Source organism: Crassostrea angulata, chromosome 7 (assembly GCF_025612915.1).
Source record: "Crassostrea angulata isolate pt1a10 chromosome 7, ASM2561291v2, whole genome shotgun sequence".
In the NCBI taxonomy this organism is placed as follows: Eukaryota; Metazoa; Mollusca; class Bivalvia; order Ostreida; family Ostreidae; genus Magallana; species Magallana angulata.
The window spans coordinates 21,853,368-21,881,292 of record NC_069117.1 but is presented as its reverse complement, the minus strand read 5'-3'; the positions used below and the strand labels follow the sequence as shown (position 1 = coordinate 21,881,292).

At 31.9% G+C, this 27,925-nt stretch overlaps 2 protein-coding genes across 2 annotated transcripts in view; one reads left to right on the top strand and one right to left on the bottom strand.

Annotated features, from left to right (window-relative positions):
• The window catches only part of LOC128192532 (ADAM 17-like protease), a 47,919-nt gene extending 41,388 nt beyond the window's left edge, over positions 1 to 6,531 (bottom strand). Inside the window, exons 1-4 of the mRNA XM_052865279.1 lie at positions 6,390 to 6,531; positions 3,173 to 3,302; positions 2,931 to 3,061; positions 906 to 994 (exon numbers count right to left, since the gene is read on the bottom strand). Of these exons, the coding sequence (XP_052721239.1) occupies positions 906 to 994; positions 2,931 to 3,061; positions 3,173 to 3,302; positions 6,390 to 6,459 (420 nt within the window). The 5' untranslated portion in view covers positions 6,460 to 6,531. The remainder of the gene's footprint in view (positions 1 to 905; positions 995 to 2,930; positions 3,062 to 3,172; positions 3,303 to 6,389) is intronic.
• LOC128192525 (serum paraoxonase/arylesterase 1-like) lies at positions 6,492 to 23,183 on the top strand. The gene is made up of 9 exons (XM_052865271.1): positions 6,492 to 6,637; positions 10,458 to 10,528; positions 11,201 to 11,256; positions 12,267 to 12,453; positions 13,295 to 13,418; positions 13,627 to 13,827; positions 17,176 to 17,257; positions 21,154 to 21,291; positions 22,483 to 23,183. The coding sequence occupies exons 1-9, from the start codon at positions 6,573 to 6,575 to the stop codon at positions 22,651 to 22,653; spliced, it is 1,095 nt and encodes a 364-aa protein (XP_052721231.1). The 5' UTR covers positions 6,492 to 6,572; the 3' UTR covers positions 22,654 to 23,183.
• The last annotated feature ends 4,742 nt before the right edge of the window (positions 23,184 to 27,925 follow it).

Here is a 27,925-nt window from a genome sequence, read left to right as displayed (position 1 = left end):
AGAAAGATATGGACTGGACAATAATTTTGAACAGACGGACGGACAGACAGAGGGACAGACAAGGTGATTCCTATATACCCCCCCCCCCCCAAACTTCGTTTGCAGGGGTATAATGAGTCGACTGTATATACATGTATGTTCACTATGCCTTAAATCAAATTAAGCAATTAAACCTACCCAAATCTTAATGGGCCTTTCTCTTCATAATATGCAACATAATACGCATTGTTTAAACTTGGCTAATATTGTATTGTCTATAGATGTTTAATTGTGTGGCTTTTTGTACATTCATAGCTCTGACTGTAGAAACTGACCGAAAAACCTTCAGCAACCTTGTAAGAAAAATCATAAACTGCACGAAATATTCAAACTGATGTTAAACTCAATTTCCTATAGAAGACAATTTGGCAGTTTCTTCTATCTAAGGTACTGATGTACATTAACAATAATTTTAATAGTTAATCTTTCTTAATTTTTACAATCAATTTATTAATTTGAAGAGAGATGTAATTATAAAAAATAAAATGCTAATGTAAATTCCATGATGATTCACGCAGGTTATGAAGGTAGCGATCATTGCAGAAAAATTTTACATATTACCCCACTAACGTTTAAATACATGCATGTATATTTAAGCATTAAATCATTATTTTTTGAAAGACGTCGTCTCATAACTGCAACGGTGTTTGCATACAAATTGAATAACACACGCTTAGCCTAGTGCGTTATGAAAATTTGTTTGAACCCCGCAATATGGAAAAAAAATCAGATAACACTCTGTAAAATTGACAGTATCAAGAAAGGAAAATTGATGGGTATATAATAAAGGGTTTTACTGTAAGATCACTTCTTATTATCTAGTACATGTATTAAGTTTATGACTGTTTAATCTCACAACTTCTTACTTCAATAATGAATTCCTCCTCATGAGTAGATATGTGAGCTAGTATACCATTGGACTCAATAGTCACTGTACAGCTTGACGTGGGATCATCTGCAAATTACAAAAAAGTCAGTAAGGTATGTAGAAAACCTTGTGTTTTCTGTCAGAGAAGTAGGGAGAAGAAGGGACATCTGAGTATGCTGTGACAAATAAGTTCATGTATAAAACAAGAAGATTTTATCAGGGATTGACTACAGGTACCAAACTACCAGTATGAACCATTTTAAAAATGTGTAAATAAATGTCTTAAGAGGGCTTTTATATATTGTATGTATATTGATCAACAGTCAAAGCTCGGTATCAACATATAGGAAAAATATTCAAATTCCATCTATTAGCTAAAATAAACAGAATTTATCTTCACCAAATACATGTAATAGTTCAATCATCATAAATAAAATTTAAAATAAATTAAAATCAAAATTTGTTTTCCACCCCCAGCATCCATAAATCTTTAATGCATATTGTTGGGTAGCTGCATGTAAAAACTTATTTTACCTGTATTAATGTATGGCAGTTTAAGTAAATATATGGCATTTTTCGTAGCTCTGCATGGATAATGGACAAAACCTAGTTTTGATTGGTAGAGTAATGGATTTGTACATGTAAGCAAAAGGATTTAAGTTCAAACCCAAAGAAATTGTAAATGTTATTATCATGGAGAGCTGAAAATTTCACAACTTAATAATATGTTAAGAGAATTAACAGACGGGATTTAATTTTGACAAAAAATTTCAATTTGACAGTTAAAGGGACTTGGACACGATTTGACTCAAAATTTTCAAATTTTATTTTTCCATTTTCAATGTTTATACTGATAAATATAGAAGTTTTTAATGCTATGTCAAAATTTGAAAGTCAATTATCAAGTTATAAGCAAGATACAGAGTTCATAATTCTTTGTTTTGTAAACAAAGCTCGAATATTGTCAATTTTTACATATGTGTTGTATTGGTGTAAGTTTCAATCAAATGTATCTTTCTTTTGTTGATACTGGTATTTATTAAGATATTGTGTTAGTTTAAATTGTTTTTACATGTCATTTTGTCTAAGAAATGGTTAATCTCTACATTACATATTTGTAAACAACTATAAGACTCCAGCTTTGTTTACATAACAACCAATTCTTACCTCTGTATCTTGCTTGTAACTTGACTTTAACATTCAATATTTTGGTCAATCATTTAAATGCACCAGTAAACCATTTTGTATATAAAAAATAAAAATATTTTTTTGGATCTCAAATCGTGTCCAAGTCCCTATATATTTTGCGATGGTTTTATTGAAATAGATCAACAGTCTAATATTGTGTGCGATTCATTTCAGTTTTTTCATCTCTAAATATCCATTTAAACGCTATATATCACAATTTAATACTTTCTGTATTGTAATGTGATGACATTAATTGTTGTTGAAAAGTCAATGAAAATTCATGATTTTAAAACAAGGGTAAAGTCAATTTTATTTGGTATTTATTTGATTTGAAGTTTGACGAGTGGAAATTTTGTTAAAAAAAGCAAAACTTTCAATGTAGTCAAAATGAGCACATCGCCATGTGGTTGTGGTATTCACTTAGTGGTGTGTGCATGTCTGAAGTGTTATTTTGAATCATGCATTGAAAGATGAAGCAACACATACACATGCACAGTCATAAATGTTGTTTTAATAACACACTGTAAACCTGTTAATAACACACTGTAGACCTGTTAATAACACACTGTAACCTGTTAATAACACACTGTAGACCTGTTAATAACACACTGTAACCTGTTATTAACACACTGTAAACCTGTTAATAACACACTGTAGACCTGTTAATAACACACTGTAAACCTGTTAATAACACACTGCAGACCTGTTAATAACACACTGTAAACCTGTTATTAACACACTGTAGACCTGTTAATAACACACTGTAAACCTGTTATTAACACACTGTAAACCTGTTAATAACACACTCTAAACCTGTTAATAACACACTCTAAACCTGTTAGTGTTCCTGTGTAGTAGTGAGTATGCTGTAATAAGGTCTTTTTCTCCAATCCACTTCCATCCACTGTTAGTACTTCTAGTGATGGAGTAACCACCCTGGATTTTTCTAACTCAATTTCAAAAGTCCTGAAATCAAATATATTTCATAAATTATATGACAGAGAAGGTTGATGTAAACATTAACTTTTGTATTCAACAATTAAATTACAGAATACAAGAAAAATAAAATTAACTTACTTTTTAAAAGCCTCAAATTTCATGAAAGAGTAACTGTCCAGTATTGGAAGTTTGAGGTCTTTTTGTCCCCTCAGTAAAATGTCAGACAGCTTTAGAACTTCATAATGATGTAATCTGTCATTAAGTTCACCTGTTTATGAAAAAAAAACATAAGCAAAATAATCGATCAATCAACCCAGCAATCCAACCACCCATCCAGCCAGCTATATCTATCAGGCTAGCATTTTATGTTCCAATTGGGTCTGTTTGGATACATCGATGCTTCCCATTACCGCTGTTAAATTCAAGTGCATATCGAGAGTTTCCACTTTTTAATCATCTTCGCTAGCCAAGGGTTTACGATCCGCTTCTCTCCTCTACAACCCAAGGGTTGTAGAGGAGAGAAGCGGATCATAAACCCTTGGCTAGGGTTGTAGAGGAGAGAAGCGGATCGTAAACCCTTGGCTAGCGAAGATGCTTTTTAACGTAAACAAACTGCACCACTTCACAGAGATTTGCTGAAACTGAATAATTTTGACGCTGTTTTGACAAATTACACCGAGATTACTGATGATGATGTCAGGTATTAAAAGTTCGAAGTGACAATATGTGTGCTGGTCACTTTGCCCCAAAACTATTATGCCCCCATGCATGAGTGCCCCAAATTTTTTGGAGCGCCCCAATTACATTTCACAACACCACCAAGTACATTTCATGGGCGCCCTAAATGTCATTTTTTCCAAATGAATAAATAAACCTTGTTTTAGATTTCCAAATCTAATGAATGATTACAAAGAAAGGTAAAATTACCTTACATAAAATCGAGTCAACCTAAATATTGAATATAATCTAAAAAAAAAATTGGGGGTGCTCATGAAAATAATCCAACGAAATTTTAGAGCAAAATCGAATTAGCACATTTGGGGCACTCGTGAAAATGATCCAATTGAAAGTATACTATAATTGAGATTCCATCGAAGATTTTAAAGATAATTATAATTGAGATTCCATCGAAGATTTTAAAGATAATTAGGCGAACATATATTGGGGTGCTTGTGAAAATAAATCAAAACTTGGGGACTTTGAACTTGGAGTGCTCTTGATATTACACCAACATTGTTAATGCAATATCAGTATAATTTAGGGCACTTGTGAAAGAAATCCAAAACTGATAATTTTTACTTTGGGGTGCTCAAGAAAGGTACCCTGGTATTTGGTGCCCTAGTGAAACATAACTGGGTCACTCAAAAAAAAAATTGGGAGTGCTCATGCATTGGGCCTTTGGCTTTGGGGCGAAACAACATGTAACCCGACAGTATCTGTAGTAATCATGGTAAAATGTCTAGGGAAATTTTTAAAATCAAATATTTGTATTGAATGTGCACGGAAATAAGATTTATCAGTCCAAGGCTATCAAATTTTTTTGTGCAACTTTAATTTTATGATAGTATGGTACTGTATTTCCTGGCAAGGTTGCCCAATCTAAATTATTCAGTATTTTCATGCTCCTGTACATTTTGGGGTCTTCAACTTACACATGTATGAAAAAGTTGTATATATATATAGTATCAATGAGTCCATATTTTTGACAGTCTTCATCTACATGATCTAATATGTGTCTTCTTTACAAATTAAATGCATGAGCAATAAATTTCAGAAGTTTAGTATGAAATTTAATTGTAGCTTGCTTTATGTTTACTTTAGACTTAGGTGATTATAACCGTTTAACATTTCGTTACTTCCATCATGTCCATAATGGCATCAACAAAAAAATGGGTTTTAGCCATTACTATGCCCTGAATTTGATGCTTTAATTACATGCATGTAAATAGCATTGTCAGTTGAATTAATCTTCAAGTACAGCATTCATGACTTAACTTGTTTATTAAAATCATTTGTCTCTGCAGATTAAAATCATTTGTCTCTGCAGACGATTCATCATATAAGCTTCCACGTACTCATAGCATTTCTATTTTTTTTATAGTACCGTTTAATGATTTAAATTCAGAGTAAAGCCAGATTTACAGAATTTGCTCATTTAAGTTGGGAAAACTTCACAAATTCCTACTTGTTAATAGTCTGTCCCAAGATATTTTTGCTGCATATTTTCATAAATTATTCGATATTTATAAATACCTCTTGATTCAGACGATGTTCATTCAATAGTATAAAAAAATCCCAAGATTCCCCTTTTGAAATGCCCCCATCTAGCTTGTCAGGTTTCAATACAAGGTAAACAAGTGAAAAGCTGTCAATGTGACAGCAAACCAGGTTTTCTTTTAAGTGAGCTTTATCCATAATCCATGTCAATCCTTAATTGATAAACACTATACCTACCATATCCAGAGAAATGGAGTACCCAAATGCTGCGCAATATTTTGCCAAAAAATGACTAAGTTCAAAAGCTGGTATTTTTTTCATAAATTATCAGAAATCAAAATCCTAGCAATATGCACACCTCTGATATATATATATATATATATATATATATACTAGTATACAATTGATCTGCAAAAGAATAACTTCATATCTTGAAAACTGTAGGAGGAGTTATCCATACAATAAGGGTACCCTTTTGGCAGCCGCCAGCTCACCATTTTCACCATATTACAATAACCGGATTTTTCTGTTAAAAAACCTGTTTAAAAAATAGAAAGTCAACGGGGATTTTGCATTGCATCAGCCATAATTATAAGCCCGGATGATAACGTTGAAAATTGGGAGAGGTATTCTGTGTGACTTCCGAATGGAGAAAAGATGTTAACATACCCCATTATAAATCTCCGAAGGAAATCCGTTTTCATTCTTGTGAATTTTTTACAAGGAGAAAATGATAATGTGTGAATGAAGTTATCATGGAAATTTTCCTTTTCATCGATTTCAATTGCACTTCTTTCACAGGTATGTCTATTTTTATTAAAAATCGTCCAAATGTGCAGCATAAATTTTTTGGGACAGACTATGGTAAATACTATATAGGTTGTTTGATTGTTAATTTACCATAGTATTATATGCATACAAAAGTGCAAGTATTCCAGCGAGAACGAACGAGATATAAACAAAGGATGAACACCTTTAAAATTTGGACCTCGTCAATTTTAGCCTTTAGGACCGTGGACCATATAGATATCTATAAATACCGATTACGTTACACAAATCAATTTTTCAATGCGAGCAACATGAAAACATGGAAAATGTTCAACGTGGGTAGGCTTATTAAAAGATAAAATAAATTTACCTTGCACAATTTGGACGACAATAGAAAACAATATAGGAGATATAACTGCTAAAATACAAACGATATACATGATACATTTTTTTCTGATTATGTTCAATCGAAAGTAGGAATATCCAAAAATCCCGATCCCGATCCCGATTTAATTGGAATGTGCATGGTTGAGCGTTTTGTCAACTTTAGACCATGATTCTGAAAACCTTGTTTGGGATTGCATTAGCTTTGTCTCTTACATATATCTTTAAACTGGTGTAAGTATTTATCAGACAAAGCTAAGACGGCGATCAGACCACTGTCATGACATTCAGACCCTGAAACGTGCTACTACACCAGTTGCACGGTTCGGTTTGTTACACGGGCCATGGAAGTTATTGTAATTATATTGCATGTGCATGTATAAAAAAGTACATGCACATGCAATATATTTACAATAACTTCCAGGGCCCGTGGTTCGTTACGCTTTTTGAACGGTACGGTTCGCTTTGTGAACGGTACGGTTCGCTTTGTGAACGGTACGGTACACTTTGTGAACGGTACGCAGTGTGCGAAATTAACCAAAAACAACAACAAATATTATTCTTTATTTGTATTGTAATTTTATTCAGGGTGAACGTGATGAAATAATGTGGTACTTCACAACTTACTATAGGACATGGTGAAGGGTGCCCGGCTCTAAACCCACACACAGTGACATTGCCTTGTAATGATTATTTTGTGATACCAATCAAATAAACTCAGATAAAGTAAAGGAAAATAGATATATAAAATACCCTATATTCCCTTGAATACTGTAGATAACACGATACAAAAGGAAACAAAAGCGCAGAATCTAAGACAACGTAAGGAAAACGGAACGCCGGTCATGAATTCCAGTCTGGGTTCACGAATGCGAAAACTAGAATGGTGTATGACTATCCGGGTTTTTTCTCCCATGTCTAGCACCTTGTGAATACTTCATTTTGTCAAAAAATGACATGCTCTGAATATTGTTGTTGACTTTTAAATAGCACATGGCAATTACATTCTGCTTCTTATCGCAGTGTATTTAAAAAGGTATTGAGTAAAACCTTCAATCGACTGGACGACAGGCTGCATTCGTTCTATAGACAAGTTGGTCTACAAATAATCAAGTTACTATAGACTGGGCGTATTTTCTATAGATTTTGTCTATCGGTCTACCGTTAATTTCGCACACTGGGTACGGTACGATTTGTGAACAGAATGGTTCGATTCTTGCACGGCACGTTTTGCTAAAAATAGCTGCACGCTTTGTGAACAGTTTGAGTGCTTTATTAATGAGGTAGACGTGGCCTGAACGCTTTGATTTGTCTCAATATAATTTCGTTTAGTTTTTACCCGATCTACTTCAGCAAGGTGGTAATTATGACATATGATACTGAAATTTTTGGTTTATTTATATGATATTTTACAAATGTATTTCAATCTATTTAAAATCAGAACTTCCATCCCTTCCCCTGTTTTAATACGTTTCGTGAAACGTGTACTCAGTGACAACCGGGAAGCGAGGGTAATTTATTTTTTGATTAGTCTGTTATAATTAGTATTTAATTTTAGATAAGTGTAATCATGAAGATAGATTAAAAGAACTGTTTGACTTTAATCCGATATATTTTTGTTAATTCAGCGAGCTGTCGATAATTTTACAAAGCACCTTAAGTTTTTATTTCTATACATGTACTTGAATTGAAGTCATTAAATATTTCTAATCCTTTTAAAATTGCTATAAAAAATTGCCCCGACTTTATTCCGATATTTTTTAATTTTCCTTAATCGTTGTCTTGATTCTCAGCTAGTTGTTATTTTTACAAGCATCACCTTTCTTTTTCTTTATTCATAATTCGTATGATCATTCTTTATTGCGTGCTACTGTACATATTAGAACTATTGCCGATCAAATTCCCTTAGTGAATAGACGATGTAAAATTACATGCAGTTAATGATATTAAGATAAACAATGAATTTCAGATAAGAAATCTTGAAATCAACTGTTATATAGTTTGAGTAATGACACATTCATTTAAATATTGATTCTACGATTTTCTGCACTTGTGCGTATACACAGATCATATACCACAGGGGCTTGTGTAGAAAAAAATAATATCATTAAAAAGTGGGTACCTCGGAGGAAAAATATAACGATGTTTCTTTTTCTACACAAGCCCCTGTGATCATACCTACATGTAACCCGTCATCGCTTCTCTTATCTGAACTAAGATCGCGTGTATAATCAAAATATGACTATTAGTTTTTGTTTTTCCGTTAAACTATACATGTACATGTAGCATATTTCTTACGATATGTATATACATAAGTCAATAGCATTTAATGGCGATATTTATCATTCTGTTGAACTAGTGTCCGCTCTTCACTGTATGCATGCGATTTAGCTGACTATTTACAGATTTACAGATAATGTAATCATGAAGTCGAATGGAAATTATTGTTGAATAATTTCAAATAGGAACACTCTTTTTAATAGGGATTTAAGAAAACATAAAACAAAAAAGTTTTCATTCGATAATTTTCTTCTAGCCATATAGGAGGAGCCAAGTAGTACGCGGCGCGTGGCGTGATCTGTACTGTTATACTTTAAAAACTGATTGACAGGCGAAGCACGTGGAGTCCTAAGATAAAATCCCGCTCAAATGACCAACTATAGAAACCTAAAGCGAAATAATTTAGTTCAGAGATAAAACTTTAATTTAAGCAATATAATCAACACACAAGTTGTATGTAATTGTGTGCAAACAATTTGGAATTATTAATTTTTATTTGTATGAATTTAATTCATTTATTTTAGACTCATGGTTTCTCGCAAAAATTTAGTGACTAAAAGTTTGTACAGTAGACGATGTATTCAGATTGATCTCGACGGTTAAAATTTGGACGCTATTTCACATCACACATATTAGATTGAAAATGAATTTAAAAAGAGCTGTGTTTGTGCTTACATCTACTTGCAAAATGTTAAAATCCCATTCAACTATTTACAATATAATTAATCAGTTTTTTGGTACATTAATGTACCCGGTAAATGATATTTTATTGCAAGTTAATATTTGTGAAAATCCGGCATGTATAGAGTCGCTGAATTTATCTTCGGATCCACGCGCCGATAGTCTTCTGTGTAGTTGTTTGTTTACATATCTACAGACAGTTCTTTTGTTTTTTTAGAGATTAAGAAAAGCCACGAAACAAACAAAGTAGAAGTAAGATATATTCAGACTATACACACGACAGGTTGTAATGAGTTAGCAAACAGGTGTCCGTGGAGAGGTGTGATTACCGGCATCTTGTGGAGTATAGTATAACCACGATTTGTGTGAAAATTAATAGTTTACAATGTTTAAGAAATCGGCGATGCAAATTTTGAGATGATTACGGTCTTAGAAAGGAAATTAAATTAAAATATGTTGTAACTGTTTTAATAAGAATTACAGTTTTAAATCTTAGTATGTGTTTTCTAATCTCCTATAAATAAATCTAGCTAAATATTGAACTTAACTGGTCAGCAATAATCTCCGTCCGTATTCATCGAAAGACATTAGGTCAATAAGCCGTATATGGAAGTTGCACGCTCATTGCACGGTACGGTAAGCTTTTTTGTCCGTCTGGAGGTGGGTCTTGCATAAATTATCTTGCACGCTTTTTGCACGGTACGGTTCGCTTTGTGAACGGTACGGTACGCTTTGTGAACGGAACGTTTTGTTTTGTGAACAGTACCGTTCGTTTCTTGCACGGAATGGTACGGTTCGTTTTAGAGGTGTAGTAGCACGTTTCAGGGTCTGTACAAACATACTTTATAAGACTTAACGTTCAAATTATGATCCCTGAGGGGTAGGGTGGGAACACAATAGGTGTGAATATTTATATACATTAAGGAATACATAGAGAAAAATCTTCTAAAATCTCAAAAACTGAAATATCGAAAGGAGCTCAATGTTTAACTTAAGAATATGTTGGAGAAATTTTTAAAATCTTTAAAAATCAAGGTATGCTCTAGGTACTAAGTTGTCTACATATATAGTTGTAGTATTTCATGTATTTCAGTTTGTTTCTTGACTACCATAAAACTGTATGGAACCATCGACCAGGAAAATGTCACATTGTGGAAGGAATAGGTATGACTTATTAATTACCATCTTACTGGTTAAGACAATTAAGCACTCAAATTGGATACTTAAAATAGTGTGTTTTCGATGAAGTACAAATCAAAAGATGCATAAAAAGTTTTGAATAGTTATATAATAAATGCATCAACTTTGGGGGTACGTTAATTTCAAAGGCTTAATCCCGATTGATTTAATTCACAGCTATGTGTAAAAAGTCACTTGTCTGTACTTCATATGATAACGTCATGAATGATAAACTTTGATGTCACCATCTGCATCTCTATTGATAAATCTAGATAAATGTAAATTTTTGAAAATGTGTTCAAATTTAATTACTGGTCATGTTACTGACATTTATAATTTTATTAGGCAAAATGATTAATGATTTATCCCTGCACAAGCCTCTCAAATTTTCTCTGTATGAAATAATGTGAAAATAATAATCTCAGTAGGTTGGGATATCCTAACTTAAAATGTTCCTAAGTTACCATGGCCTGGGCTATTCTTAGGATGTTCCTAAGTCATATCTTAGGAACATACATAGGTCATATAGATTTTAAAAAGTTTTGTAAACATTCCTGCTGGTTTTTAACCAGGTTTGTCAATCACTGGTTGACCAGAATTATCGATAAAGAAACTGTTGACATGATGATACATACTGACTTTTGATATTCATTTTAGATCATGGATCTGAAGACATGCAAACCACCAAGTCTGGATTAACTTTCATCACCTCTGTAAGTCATCTACAAATGACAAAACTCAAAAATATGTATGATTCAATCAACATGCAGAATAATTCAGGCTATTATTGCTGTGTATATATAAACCATTAACTCCCTCCCGATTTGACATTCAAGTCTGGTTGAAGCACAGAGAAAAGTGGCCCAATGATTTGCAGTACTTTATTGAAATAATATTGATAATTGATTTTTATGCCCCTAGTCAGCTGGTATAGTAGTACACACATCATTTGTGGTACCCCTAAGGAGTTCATGCTGTAGATGACTTCCTTTATTTATTAGGTCAAAGGTCAGATATCAAGGTTTAAACCATTCTTCACATCAACAAGTGGACTATAATAGTGTTGTCCAAGAACCTTTTTGCTTGATAGGCAGTAATTGATACATGGAAAGGAGAGAGCTCCTGCTGATTTTAAGATCAAATCACTTTGCAAATGCCTGTCGGCAGTTATTTTTCACTTGATATCTTGATAATCTATTGATTGATAAACATCAATCATGGTATATCCCAGAAGAAGACATCCAAATTTATTTTTAGGTCATGAGGTCAAAGTTTAAGGGTCAGACTACTGTATTCTTAACCTTAAATGATGATGACCATATACGGTAGCATTTACTTGAAAATCCTCTGCTTGGTAAATATCAAACTCTGTATACTTTATGGTATATCTTAGGTAACATGGGTAATGAGGTTAAAGATCAAGTGTCAAACAAACTAGTAAATGTCTTAGTAATTTTTGCTTGTGAAATTTGAAGTTTGTGAAAAAGTTAACCATTTCCAGTATTGCCACATGAGGGTTCTATCGGAACATTTAGTCAAGTTGATGAATGCCTGGATTTTGGTAGAGACTAGAAAATTGGAACATATAGTATATTTGATTTTTTTTTTTTTAATTTAAGTATAATTTTCCTAAGTCAAAATTGAATTTAAAAAAGCATTATCAACAGTACAGTACCGGATATATGTAAAGAACTTATTAATGATAAGATTTTTTGTTTATAAGGGTATAGATGGTCCTTTATTCTCCCCTGCCATGAAGGAGTATCACAAAAAAGACAATGCTAGAGGCAGAATCATGCTATTTAACTTGGAAAAGCCTGCAGATGGAGTTCGAGAGCTGATGATAGTTGGAAATCAGTTCAGCTATGAAGATTTTGCTCCCCATGGTATCAGTGTACTAGAAGAAAAAGGTATGTGAAAAATAAAAACACTATTCACGTGTATACATGTACTGGTATTCATTACTTTGTTTATCAGATTTTGTTATAATTTTTGAAACAATTTTTGTTGATATTGTTGTTTGGGACCCTTGACAGACATTTGCCTTGTCTATGAAGCTGCAGGTTATGTATGAATATATGTATAATATGATACACATATAATTATAAATGTTATAGGACATCTTCTTTAAAATTACATATACCAGGTAAATATTATCAGTAGTACCTGTATTTTATAATGAGCAAAATTATGACAAAGATTACATGTCATTAGATCCTCATGTAACATGTAATATCATTTTGATTTACCTTTATATCTATACCTGTTGACAACGCTTTACATGTTACATGTAATCTTTTGATTCATCTTCATACCCAAACGTGTAGGTAAAGTATTACATGTAACATGTAGTAATTTTAATTTACCTTAAACTCTTCACCTGTGTGTACACAAGGTATTGCGTTGAAAATGTAATCATTTTGATTTACCTTTTTATCCACACTGGTAGACATTAAGATATTACATGAAAAATGTAATAATTTTGAGTTATTTTTATATCCATAGCCATACCTGTAGACACTAGAGGTATTACATGTAACATGATCATTTTGATTTACCTTTATATCCACACCTGTACACAAGGTATTACATGTAATGTAATTGTTTTGATTTACCTTTATGTCCACGCCTGGAGATGATGTATTACATGTAACGTAATAATTTTGATTTACCTTTACACCACACATGTAGACAAGATGTTACATGTAACATGTATAATTCAGTAGATTTTTTTTATATCTACACCTGTAGGCAAGGTATTCCTGTTTGTTGTGGTGCATAGAGCAGAGGAGGACACTGTTGAAAAGTTTGAGTTTCTGGAGAAGACCCTGGAACTGAAGCATCTAAAAACCTACAAAGGAACCCTTGTTCATTTGTAATTCATGTTTAAATTATTTCTTTTATGGGGTGAGGGCATGAATGGATAAATTGATGACAATTTAAATAAAGAATATTAACTATTCGCAATTGGTTATTGTTGATAAGTGAATTGTATTTACAGTAGAGATAGTGGGAGTCAAATAATGAAGAGTATAAATGCAAAAAAATATCCTATATTTAACCTATTACAAAAAATATTTCAGACTGAACGATGTTGCAGCGACAGGTCCTGAAACCTTTTACACGACAGACTACGGATACTATCGTAACCATTTCCTTCACTTTTTAGAGCAAATTATTGGGCTCTCCTACGGACATGTATTGTACTATGATGGCAGAGATTTCATCCGAGTCTCAGAGCCAACATATATGGCTAATGGGATTACTCTCTCAAAAGATGGAAGGTAAGAATGCATGTCTATAAATGTTGCTGTTTTTGACAGATTTTGAAGGTATAGTGAAGAAAAGCTTCATTTGAAACAAATCATTTTACAAAGGTTAAAATTATACTTTTAGAATTTTGATATAATATACATTAGTGTTTTTCTGACATATTTGTAATATGAACTTGGATGATATCACAGAACTCAAAGCATGGGAAATTTTTGGTCAGCAATGTTCAAAATCTTGCAATTAGCTTTTTAAACTAAAAAATTGCTTGAAGTGAAAATTCTACAATGTCAGTTTAAGCCAGACTTGGAACTTGTGGAGAGCTTTAAAATGTATTCATATGAAAAGTCCCACCCCTCTGCTTGGGGATATGCAAATGATGCAGTAAATTATAGTTGGGAGTGGCATTTTAATCTTTTTGTTCCAGAATCATTCACCACAGAGGTACCTGAATTGTTGTAATTAGTTTTCCTTTGCAATAAAAAATACCTCAATGTTCATACATGTAATATTAGGTAGGGGATACATTTTTTGATAAACATTATAAAAAAAATACTGTAGATTCCTTACACAATGTGAGCACTTTATTCTGCGATTCAGCCATTTTCCATCAAATCGTGAGAACATAAAATTGCAAATGTGAATTTTTATCATAGTTTCATGTAGGTTACATGTCCAAAAAATAAAAGCGAGATTGTTAAATTTGTGAGATGTGCTTCTTGTGATCATTTTATGTGGATATATTAATTCCTCACATTTAATCAGGAATTTACATAACTGTCGGTAGGGGGTATGTTTTTTCATTTCAAGAAAAATAAATAACATCAGGTGGCAGCCTCAGATTTACTGTCTGCAATGCCTATATATCGTATACTTATAGAAAAATACCCTTTTCTGCCCTGTGCGCTATAAACCGAAAATTCGCCTATCCATGCAATATAAACCCTAGGGGTGTGATATAAGATTTATATCACACTTATTAAGTGACATATATACATAAGTATAAGTAAACTTGACTGCTCTCAGGCTGATAGACAGTGACCTCGGGCTAATAAAGGATGCGATATAAAAATTGCCATGTAATAATCTATATATTATCGATACATTTGCAAAGGCTTTCTAAATATTTAAGGTGAACATTGTGTCATTGCTCTAATGATTGAATTTGATATGAAGAATAGGGTTTATGGCTTGTAGAATGAAAGCGAGCTACATGAAGTTTGTTCAAACCCTGTATAGGTAAAAATTTTCAGATTTCTGAAGTATTGAATGATGATTGAATTAACTATGATCTACAGATGAGAAATATAGATTAATGTTGTTAACTGTAGTTTTCTGTCCATAAACTATAGTTTACAGCCTTTAATCTAAAATTAGGCATGTAGCATCTTTTTTGAAAGTGGGGGGAGGGGGGGGTAGCATAGTATATCTATAACTTCAATTTCACTCTTTAATTCCTTATTTTCGTTCCATTTCCTTACATACTCTAAAAAAAAGTTTGGGGGGGGGGGGGGGGGTGGACTCCATTAAAATCCAATTTTTAACCGGGTTTTCCGAAGGAAAAATCCGGTTATTAAAATGGTGAAAATGGCGGGCGGGCAGGTGGGTGGGCGGCTGCCAAAAGGGTACCCTCATTGTACGGATAACTCCTCCTACAGTTTTCAAGATAGGAAGTTATTGTTTTGCACATCAATTTTACATATATCAGAGGTGTGCATATTACTAGGATTTTGATTTCTGATAATTTATGAAAAAAATACCATCTTTTGAACTTAGTCATTTTTTGGCAAAATATTGCATATAGGGTACCCTCATTGTATGTATAACTCCTCCTACAGTTTTCAAGATAGGATGTTGTTGTTTTGCTTTTTGTTTTTCTTGAATAAAGAATTGTTCAGGTTTTACCATTTAGGGTATACAGGGGTTTTCCCACTTTTTGGCAAAATATTGCATATAGGTTACCCTCATTTTACGGATAACTCCTCCTACAGATTTCAAGATAGGAAGTTGTTCTTTTGCAGATCAATTGTACATATATCAGAGGTGTGCATATTGCTAGGATTTTGATTTCTGATAATTTATGAAAAAAATACTAGCTTTTGAACTTAGTCATTTTTTGGCAAAATATTGCATATAGTGTACCCTCATTGTACGGATAACTCCTCCTACAGATTTCAAGATAAGAGGTTGTTCTTTTGCAGATCAATTGTACATACGATATATCATAGGTGTGCATATTACTAGGATTTTGATTTCTGATAATTTATGAAAAAAATACCAGCTTTTGAACTTAGTCTTTTTTTGGCAAAATATTGCATATAGGGGTACACCATTTCTTTGGATATGGGTTGACATGGATTATGGATAAAGTTCACATAAAAGAAAACCCGGTTTGCTGTCACATTGACAGCTTTTCATTTTTCATTTTCAAAGTGGGGGGGGGGGGGCTTCCCTGATGCTACATACCTTACAATGTAGCTGAAGCATTAAAAACTGACAGTAAAACAGACACTTGTAAAATTATATATCAGAAGTGTAGATTTTTAATTCCTTAAATTGTCCCCCCCCCCTTCCCCCCCCCCCCCCCCCTTTTCATTTGTTTATATGTAAATTGAAGAAAATTAGTTGCTGTGTGAAAAAGTGGGGGGGGGGGGGGGGGGGGGCTTCCCTGATGCTACATACCTTACAATGTAGCTGAAGCATTAAAAACTGACAGTAAAACAGACACTTGTAAAATTATATATCAGAAGTGCTCTCTGAGTGTTTTAGTTTACTGTAAGCATATAAAATTACAAATTAAGAACATTCAGTTTTAAAAATCTTCTTCTCAAGAACAACAATGCTACAATTTGTGAGAATACTATGCAAGCATTCTCAAATAATGTAAATTTCAAATTGTTCAAATTATAACCCACAGACTAATACTGGGGCCTCAGGAGAGGTTCAAATTTTAATATAGAAATATATACGGAAAAGTATAAAATGTTTCTTCTCAAAAACCATAATGCTGCAATTTGTGAAATTACCAAGCAAGCAGCATCAGATATGTAGATTTTTAATTCCTTAAATTGTCCCCCCCCCTTCCCCCCCCCCCCCTTTTCATTTGTTTATATGTAAATTGAAGAAAATTAGTTGCTGTGTGAAAAAGTGGGGGGGGGGGGGCTTCCCTGATGCTACATACCTTACAATGTAGCTGAAGCATTAAAAACTGACAGTAAAACAGACACTTGTAAAATTATATATCAGAAGTGCTCTCTGAGTGTTTTAGTTTACTGTAAGCATATAAAATTACAAATTAAGAACATTCAGTTTTCTTAATCATGTACTATGAGATAATGATTCACTTTTGTTTTCTGTTCCAGACATGTTTATGTTGTTTCCAGTGCAGGTAAAAAATTTATTGTGTACAAACGAGAGGCTAACAACAGACTCACAAAAATAAATGTAAGTTTTTGTTCAATTCATGTTAAACATTTTGCTGGTTTTTAAAAATAAGGTTCTTGCAATTCACAGAAATGACATCTGAACAAATTCAGGGCTATGTTTTAAGCACTGTCTTGAATATACCATACTGGTTTTAAATCTCCTTAGTTCATCCTTTGGTATGCCAGTACTGTAAGTGGAACCCTTTAAGGTGGTCCCCATCTTTTTAGCTCACCTGAACTGAAGGCCAAATTTAGCTAAACTTGGACCAAAGCATCCTTAAAAGGAGGGGTTCTAAATTTTAAAATAAAGGGCAAAACCTTATTAAAAATAAGATAATTGTGAAACAGTGAAGATAGAGTGTGTGTCTTAAAAAATCTTCTTTTTAAGAAACCAATATTTACACCAAATCTTTTATATATATTGGAGAAGTGACCTGCAACCTAATCCTAGGGCCTCAGGAGGGTTCAAAGTTTAAGTTGAACATGAAAAAAAAATGGGGGAAATGTTTAAAAATCTTCTTCTCAAGAACAACAATGCTACAATTTGTGAGAATACTATGCAAGCATTCTCAAATAATGTAAATTTCAAATTGTTCAAATTATAACCCACAGACTAATACTGGGGCCTCAGGAGAGGTTCAAATTTTAATATAGAAATATATACGGAAAAGAATAAAATGTTTCTTCTCAAAAACCATAATGCTGCAATTTGTGAAATTACCAAGCAAGCAGCATCAGATATGTAGATTTTTAATTCCTTAAATTGTCCCCCCCCTTCCCCCCCCCCCGGACCAACCCTGGAATCCTCAGAAGGGTTTAAAATTTAGCATAGAAACATAAATGGGAAAATGTTTAAAATTCTTCTGTATAAGAACTATGTACAATGCTACAATATTTGTGGCTGCCTGTCTGTAGCTCTTGGTCTGAAAAAATTCGGGTGGACGACCTGGGAGCTACAGTGCTTTTGGAACACGATACCGTCCTCTAAAAATCAAGTTTCAAATTTACATCGAGATTAAGAGCCGCCATTTTTACAAGTTAACTGTTGTAAATGTGAAATATATATAATGACTATGTGTTTTGTTTATCATATATTGACCTGTATTATCATCGCCGAGGAAATTCGGATTGAGTGTTTTGACATTATTTGCAGAGCTTACAGTATAATCATACATATTGTAGATGTTTGTTTACCTTTAGTTCCATAGTAATGTGTATTTGGTGGGAAACTGCACTAAACATTGATTACGTCTGTTTTAACTTTTACCGGGAAATTCCATGATTTATTTTGTAATACCGAACCCGACTTCAACTTTATTTATATTAATTATTTAATAAATAATGCATATATACTACTATAATTAAGATTAAATAGTTATTATTGTACATATATACATGTGCATTGCAATGACCTAGTTACCTAGTTACGAAAATATACATTGAGCAGATATAAATAAACGTAAGGAGGTCTGTTACGGGGAGAATTGAATTAGCCTTCAAGGGGTCAGGAAGGATATTTTTATTTTTTATTAACAGAGAAGTTTTGAATAACAAATGTTACAGGTATTTATTGATAGGAGTGACTAGGTCATAGCAATTAGAATTAATGTTATGTTTCAGATGCTGGATGACGTTTAGTTTTTTTGGAACAGGTTTTATAGATGATAGCTTGCATAGTTGATTTAACTATATTATTAATGAAACGCAGAGGTTGCTTCAGATGCAGAGCCTGATCTCCATTATCAAGGATGCTAAAGAAATCTCCTACCTCACTCAAACCTGCTCGATAGATAGATGTGTTTGTTGATAAATGATATAAGATGATTCCTATGATATAGTATTGTATGGTATGAAACAATATTGTTTAATATGATACAATATAATATCATATGTAATATTTAAAAAAGTTAAATGATACGATATGATATTGTATAAATTTTTTTGATATCTTATGTTATGATGTTGTATCATGATATCGTTATGTATAGTATTGTATATTATGATACAATATTGTATAATATTATATTGTATTATTAATTTATTATTTAATCACATGATACTATTACATAAGATATTGCAAAATATAATATTGTATCCTATGATACAATATTGTATATTCTATAATATTGTATCATAGGATTTTGTATTATATGATATTAGTTTCTGTAATATAGAATTATATCACATGAAATTGTATAATATGATACTGTAATATTATATAATATCGTATCATACGATATTGTATAATATGATATTGGTTTATAATATGATATATTATCACATCACATGAAATGGTATTGTATGATATTGTAAAATATATTATTGTATCATATGAAACAATATGTATAATATAATATTGTATTATATAATATTTTACTTTATCACATAATATTGTATCATTTGATATGATACAATGTTGTATCAAAGAATATTGTATCATATGATACAATACCATATTATGTATCAAAAATGATACAGTATCATACAATATCATACTATATTATACAATATAATATCATATGTTTCAATGTTATGATGTATTATGTAATATGATATTGTAATATAATACTATATTGTTTTATATACTATGATATTGTATTATGTGATCAAATACAATAACGTATAACACAATACAATGTCATACCATACGTTACAATATCATATCTCATCATTGTTTATTATGGTATTTTATTGTATTATATGATATATGTTGTAAATATGATAGGATGCAATATTTAATTTTATATTATTGTATTGATTAACATATGAACATATGATTATCATACAATTTTTGAACAGATGATATACGATATTGTGTCAAAACAGAATCCATGAATATCCAAGATCATAAAGTATGATTTTCATTTAATATGATAAAGGTGGTCTCATAAAGGTGAAGTCTCATAAGGGTGATGTCTCGTCTCGGTGAGCTTTGTAATCTGTGATTACCTATGTTTTCAATGGGTGGCACTGTTGCTCCCAGGTTGCTCATCCAAATTTTTTCAGACCAGGAGCTACAGACCTGCAGCTACAATCTTTGAGATAACTATGCAAGCATCCTGAGATATAGTGTAGATTCTAAATTGTGAAAAATGTGACTCCCCATATTAACACCAGGGCCCCAAGAGGGGTTCCAAGTTTAACAAAGAATCATATAGGGAAAGTGTTTAAATTCTTCCTAGAAAGAACTACAATCTTTGAGATAATAGTTTGTGAGAATACTATAATATTTTATGATAGATAGGGTATATTCTAAATTGTTCAAATTGTGACCTCCCCCCCCCCCCCCTCCCCCCAGATTAATACTGGGGCTCCAAGAGGGGTTCAAAGTTTAACACAGAAATATATAAAAAGGAAATGTTTAAAAAATCTTCTCAAGAACTCCAATGCTACAATATGGGAGATTACTATTCAAGCATCCAAAGATAGTGTAGCTTCTAATTGTTTAAATGATAACCCTTTGACTAATACTGGTGCCCCAAGAGGGGCAAAGAAATCAACATAAAACTATGTAGAGAAAACATAGAATTATGTAGAGAAAATGATAAAAGATCTTATTCTCAAGAACTACAATGCTAGTTTGTGAGATTACTATGCAAGCCTACTCAGATAATGTAGGTATTAAATTGTTCAAACTGATCCTCAGACTAATACTGGAGCCCTAAAAGGGCTTCAACAATTCACATAGAAATATATAGGGAAAATATTCAACACTAAAAAATAATGATATGAGGAATTCTTGTTCAGGTGAGCAATTTGGCCCATTGACCTCTTGTTTTATTATCTAATGTATGCAGCTGCAATTAATAAAATCACAGAAAGGATATGGAATAAATCAATATCTTTAATTAAGAGATTTTCATGCAGACATGTCAGCGTTAGATTTCATTTAAATATGCATGTGTTAATTTGTAGGAAGTTGAGCTTGACACATTCCCAGACAACCCAACGATAGATCCTGTAACAGGAGATGTGCTGTTAGGCTGCCATCCTATCGGGTTTAAAATTTCAAAACATCTGAATGACCCTAGTACTGAAATTGCTGCTTCACAGGTATAGAAATTGATGATAAAATAAATCATCAAATATTAATCACGTGCACAGCTGCTTGAAAGGACTATGTGCAATATGATGCAATCTTTGTCCTTAAAATTGAAGTTACATTTATTTTTAAAGATATATTTTATGAAGAACAAACAAACATTGATTAATATACAAAGTAAACCGGGAACCCTCCACCCCCAACCCCAAAGTATATAGACCCTCTGGACTTTATTTATTTTTTTGTTTATAAAATTATCCTTTTATGACATATTTTAAATCTAATTTATACATTCATTGAACAAAATTACCTAAAACAAACATTTTTTTTTTTAAATCAGACCCTCTTCATATATAATACAAAGAAGGTTGCTAACTTATAACTCTGATATATATTATAGCATTGAATCATGATTTTTTGAAGTATACACTCTCATAACTGCAGCGGTGTGTGCATACAAATTGAGTAACGCGCGTTAGCGCGTTGTGAAAATTTGTATGCACACACCGCTGCAGTTATGAGAGTGTATACTTCAAAAAATCATGATTTAATGCTTATATTTACATTTTTTTTAACTTCTTGCCTTGTCTGCAAATGTGATTCATACCTTAAAATTCCTATCTTATCCTTAGGGTAAGTTAAAATTAATGGAAGAGCCACAGTAACAGCCATAAGCGTGAACTTTGATTTTCGCTTGTGACGTTGCAGTTTACAGCGTTCAACGTTTGTGACGTCATAATAAAACTCGTCAATTTGACCTTTGACTACTTGTTGCAATTAGAGGCATTTAAACATCACGGAATTTAATGGAAAAACACAGTAGAATGTAAATATACACATTTGAACACACTCTTTGCTGATCGAGGCATGCTAAATGATGGGATTCATTTTTTAACCAATCTGATGTCAACTTCCTTTTTCAAAGTGATAAAACAAATATTCAAGCAGCCATTATTTTTTTGGATGATCAAGGTGTTAATCATTAGTTTTCATCTAGTATGTTACCCATAACTATGCTTCATCATCTTTGACAGGGGAGGACCTTTTTATTTGAATAGCTAGTACAATACAATTTTCATCTTTTGTTTCTCACCCCATTAGATAAAACTAGTGCAATTCACATAAATCAATATTTTATCATTACCATTATAAATCATTATTACTATCATCATGCATTTTAAGTTGATTGGCCTAACTTATAGGTACTAATGCTACACATGGACAAGAGTGGTACTAATGTGACTGGGGTCACGGAGCTACTGTCAGACGACCTTGAACTTTATGGTTCCACTACAGCGACTCTCTACAAGAAGCGAATGTTGGTGGGAACAGTCTGTCATAAAATGATGTACTGTGAAGTGAACACTTTGTAAAAATGTTTCCTGCATGCATGTTTCAATCTTAACTTGATTCTATTATTAGGAATTTTTATGATGTTGATGGATGGATGTAATTATGTTCATATTGAATGATATTGGTCTGGAATGATTTCATTGTAAATTAAACTTAATAGAGGCAAGCATGACCCAAACCTTTTGCTGTGATAGTTTATAAATATCTCTTCATTTTAAGCATTAATGTGCATATATGTACTCGCAAGTGTAATGATGTAATATACTGTTATAATGTTTTCTTTCCAATGACATGCGCCTTTTGTACCAGTATATTTACATGACAGCTATACAACAGCAACGACATTTCTACCATGAACTTTTTATATTGTAAAAGTATGCAACTATTGAAATCTATAATTTTTGAGAATGCTAGCCTGTACTTATTGTATAAATTTTTATATTCTTATATCAACTACATGTTTATGTGTATCTTTGTAGTGCCATATTATTCATTGATTTTTTTGATTATATACAATGTATTGTCAATAAAATCCTTTTTAAAAAGTTCATATATATAAGCATTTGATTTTGATTTGGATCAATTTGAAAATTAATTAAGAAAATTTATATTAATAGAAATACATGTAATACCAAACCCTTGATAAGTTTTATTTTGGACTGTATTTTTAAATACATGTATTGCGAAGCAATTTTAGTATGCTTTTGAATTTTCCCTGAAAAATATACGGTAATATTCTCTTTCTATTTCCTTTCTCCAAAGTTATACATAAAAAAACTGAGCATATAATAATTTCATATTAAGGCAATCAAACAGTTATGGAATTTTAAACAAATTGAGTCGAGGAACAAACCAAAAAAAAAACTCTCACATATGTCAATTTCCTAAGAAAATGCAACACTCAAACAGGCTATGTAGATCCCTTAGTTACAAACAGAACCATCTGTATTATTTTGATACCCAAAAAGATTCATTTCTCAACAAAATATTGTGATATTTACACACATGGTAATAAACTGTACAAAATTATGAATGATATATATTCTTTTATCTAATTATTAAGTTATATTTCTCATTTACTAATTAAGAATCAATACAAGTACATTCTGAATACAACCTGTCAATTGTCTTTTTTTCTGATTTAACATACATTTATTTCCGTTTTTCTGGTCTGAATGAAATATGTGAACAAAGTGATCAACCGACAAACAGCAGGTAAACCCGGCTCCACCATCTTTACAGCAATAGCAAAATTGTTGTATTTCAATTACAAAAAAATATAAAATAAGTGATATTTTTCATTTTAATATTAAAAAAAAAAACAATCCTAACAATCAACGTACAAAACCCAACTAGTTGCTGAACACATTTTTGCATAATTTTTTTTTGAAAGTGCATGTCATATAGGAAATTTTAAAAACTACTGTAAGAAAATACTTTTTTTTTTGTGGTCCAATTCCAGTTCCCAGTCTGCCTGCAGTCCGGGGTGGGGCAGGCACTCTAGAGCCTTGCTCACTTGGGCTGCTCGATGGCATGGTGCTTATTGCAGCAACATTCAGGCAATGCAAATGAGATTGCGGCAATATTGCCAGAAAGATGTTGCGGCAAATAATTCGCTTAACTATAGTTTGCGAACGCTAAACTATATTTAGCAATAGTTTATTGTTAATTATTACCTAATCAAAGGGATTTTGTTGTTCTATTACAAATTAAATATTTGTGTCTATTTTGAACTGCCGGTCAATAGACTGCGATCTATTAGACCGCCGGTCAATAGACTGCGATCTATTGGACCGCCGGTCAATAGACTGCGATCTATTGGACCGCCGGTCAATAGACTGTGATCTATTGGACCGCCGGTCAATAGACTGTGATCTATTGGACCGCCGGTCAATAGACTGTGATCTATTGGACCAGCAACGTATATCAGAACGCATGCATGTTATGATGTTACATTCTTTCTCAGGGAGTGTATATTTACATAGACGCTGTTTTTAGTACTTGGTGAAACCAAATTCAATGTTATCAAAATGGAGTATCAAATAATCAACAGTTTTAAAGCCTCATATAAGGTAAAAGACTAAATGCATGCAACAAGTTTTTTTTTTTTTTTTATAACTGTTTTTATTACCCCAGAACATGTAAGAGTATTCTTATAGCCGAGGTTGGGGAGCCTTGGAGTCTATAAGTTAACATTATATATACTGAAAAAAATTTTGAAACGGGGTGTTTTTACAAATAACATCATTCATACACCCACTCATTCAGTTGCATGTATATGCACATTACTCTACATCATAATCAAGTACAAAAATTCATCATTTTACAGTAAACAAAAATAAATTACTTTGTAATATCTAAGATCATAGGGGCAAAAGGCTTAAATTCAACAATCATCATTAAAGGACAACCTCGCCCATCTTACATGAAATTTCTCTAATTCACAATTTTTCGTGTAAATAAATTTTTCACATTTGTAATAATAAAGTATTTCACGTTTGATTCCAGTAAAGGAGGGTAATTCTTTTCTACTCCTTTTTCTATATATATGTCTCTTTACAATACATATTATTATATTGAAAATGTTATAATATTTGTAGTATCTACCAAATATAACATCTATTTTGTTCAATGGTATATCTAATTCAAATTCGTCTTTCATCCAAACTAGTAAATTATCCCAGATTTCACTCACATATTCACATTCCCAAAAAAGATGACAAATAGTTTCTGCATTACATCTACAAAATGTACATAACTCTGATTCAACTATTCCTATCTTACATAAATAAGTATTAGTCGCAATAATTCGATGTACAATCCTGTATTGAAACCATCTTAATTGTACGTCGTTAGTTATTTTGAAAAATAATAAGTTTTGTCTTTTCCACCATATGTTATTTACATTCATGTCTAGTTCCTTTTCCCATTTCAATTCTGATTTTGGTTTATTCCATTTCTCATCAATAAAAATATCATAAAAGTCTCTTGAGCCTTGTTTATTTTTCCTAATTATCCGTAAAAATTCTGGATAATATGGAATATTTTGAAGAATAATTTCTGTATCATAGTTTAACCGTAACTTTTTAATACAATCTACAATTCCTAAAAAATGTGTAAACGGAGGTTTAATATCATATTGGTTACAGAATTGTTCGTATTTCATTATTGTACCATCATTGTTGAAAAAATGTAGTATTTGATGTACACCTTTTAAAAACCATTGCTTATAAAAGACATATTTGTTATTAATACATATAGACTCATTAAACCATATCGGGCTTAAAATAGATAATTCACTGTCAGTACATTTTCTAAGTTCAAAAAATGACAGAAAAACATCTTTCCAAAATAGATTTTTACAAGTTTTTGACAGTTGATATAGTATTTGTCTTCCAACAATTGTCATATCTAACATATTTGGAAAAGTACTTATTATCAAGTCTTTCCAACTTGACTGACAAGCATCATTAAAAAATCTGCGTATCCAGGTGATTTTCAAGCTTTTGCAAAAAGAGTCAAGACATATCATTCTTAGCCCACCCTTTTCATAACTTTGAATAATGCTACTTTTGGCTACTCTTGATGTTTTTGAATTCCATATGTAATTATAAAAAATTGTTTCAATTTCCTTTATATGTTTTCTTGGAGGATTAGGAAGACTTATTAAGAGATGCGTAATTTTTGGAAGAATCAAATTTTTAATTACTGTGATACGTCCTGCTGTAGATAGCATTCTTCTAGACCATGCGCTTATTGATAGTTTCATTTCATTGATTTTTGGTTTAAAGTTTAACTCGTACATATATGTATTATCTAAGTTTACACAATAAGTGATGCCTAAAACTGTAAATGGTTCCTGAGACCAGTTAACTTTTTCAAAATCCTTGAAATATTCATTTGATTTGTTTGATAAGGGTCCTATTTTTACACACTTAGTTTTATCATAATTAGGTTTTAGTCCTGAGTATTTTGCATATTCATTAACTAAAGAAAGTGCTGTCTTAATTGAATTTTTCGAACCTTTTAATAATAACACTGTGTCATCTGCGTATTGTAGTAATTTATATTCTTTGTTCATTACACTAATCCCTTCAATTAATATGTTGTTTCTTATCATAAGGCCCATTATTTCCGCACAAAGTATAAAGATATATGGTGATATTGGATCCCCTTGTCTACATCCCCTGCCCATATTAAAAAATTCTGAAAATATACCATTTTGTATCACACAAAGTTTTGCATTATTAAATAAAGTTCTTATTGCATTTTGGAAATTCTCACCAAAATTAAAAAATGTTAAAACTTTAGAAATAAATTTCCAAGAGACTGAGTCAAATGCCTTTTCAAAATCAAGTATGAGAATTAGACCTGGGGTATTAGTTTCATTGCAGTAATGTATAATATCATAAAGTAGTCTGGAATTCTCCCCGATATATCTCCCTGCTAAAAAACCTTTTTGATTTTCGTGGATTATGTCAACAAGAATGGGCTTCATACGGCTAGCCAGGACACTTGATAATAACTTATAGGTTACATTAAGAAGTGAAATTGGCCTCCAATTTTTAAGATATTCTCTGGGTTTTTGTCCTTTTGGTAGGATTGAAATGATTCCTTGTGTTTGTGAGTGAGAAAGGATACCAGAATCAAGACTACATTTAAAGGAATTAAATATATAAGATCCAATATCAGACCAAAAAAATTTAAAAAATTCTGCTGTAAATCCATCTGTTCCTGGTGATTTATCATTTTTAAATAGTTTTAATGCCTCTAATATTTCCTTTTTAGTTATTTCTAATTCTAATTTATTTCTCATAGTTTCTGTAACTTTTTTTACATCCTTTTCCATAATTACTTCTTGAAGATTTACCTCCTCAAGTAAATGATCTTTATTCTCATACAATGACTTATAAAAATTTTTTACTTCATGTAAGATTTCATTTTGATTATTGATCTCTACTCCTTGGTCATTTATTAGCCTAGATATGTTTTTATTTATATAGTTTCTTTTTTCAAGTGCAGCAAAATATTTAGTAGGTTTTTCTCCTTCCTCTATCCATTTGCAATGACTTCTTATTAGTAGTCCATTAAGTTCATATTTTCTTATATCTTCCAACTCTGTTTGAAGTTCATTTAATAAATCTGAATAAAGTTGTGAAGGGCACATGTCATACATTTCTTGTAGAGCTTTAATCTGAATGATAGAATCTTTTTTCTTATCTTTTCTTTCTTTAGCTTTAAGTGATGAATAATATATGGATAAGCTTCTGATTTTCATTAGCAATACATCTA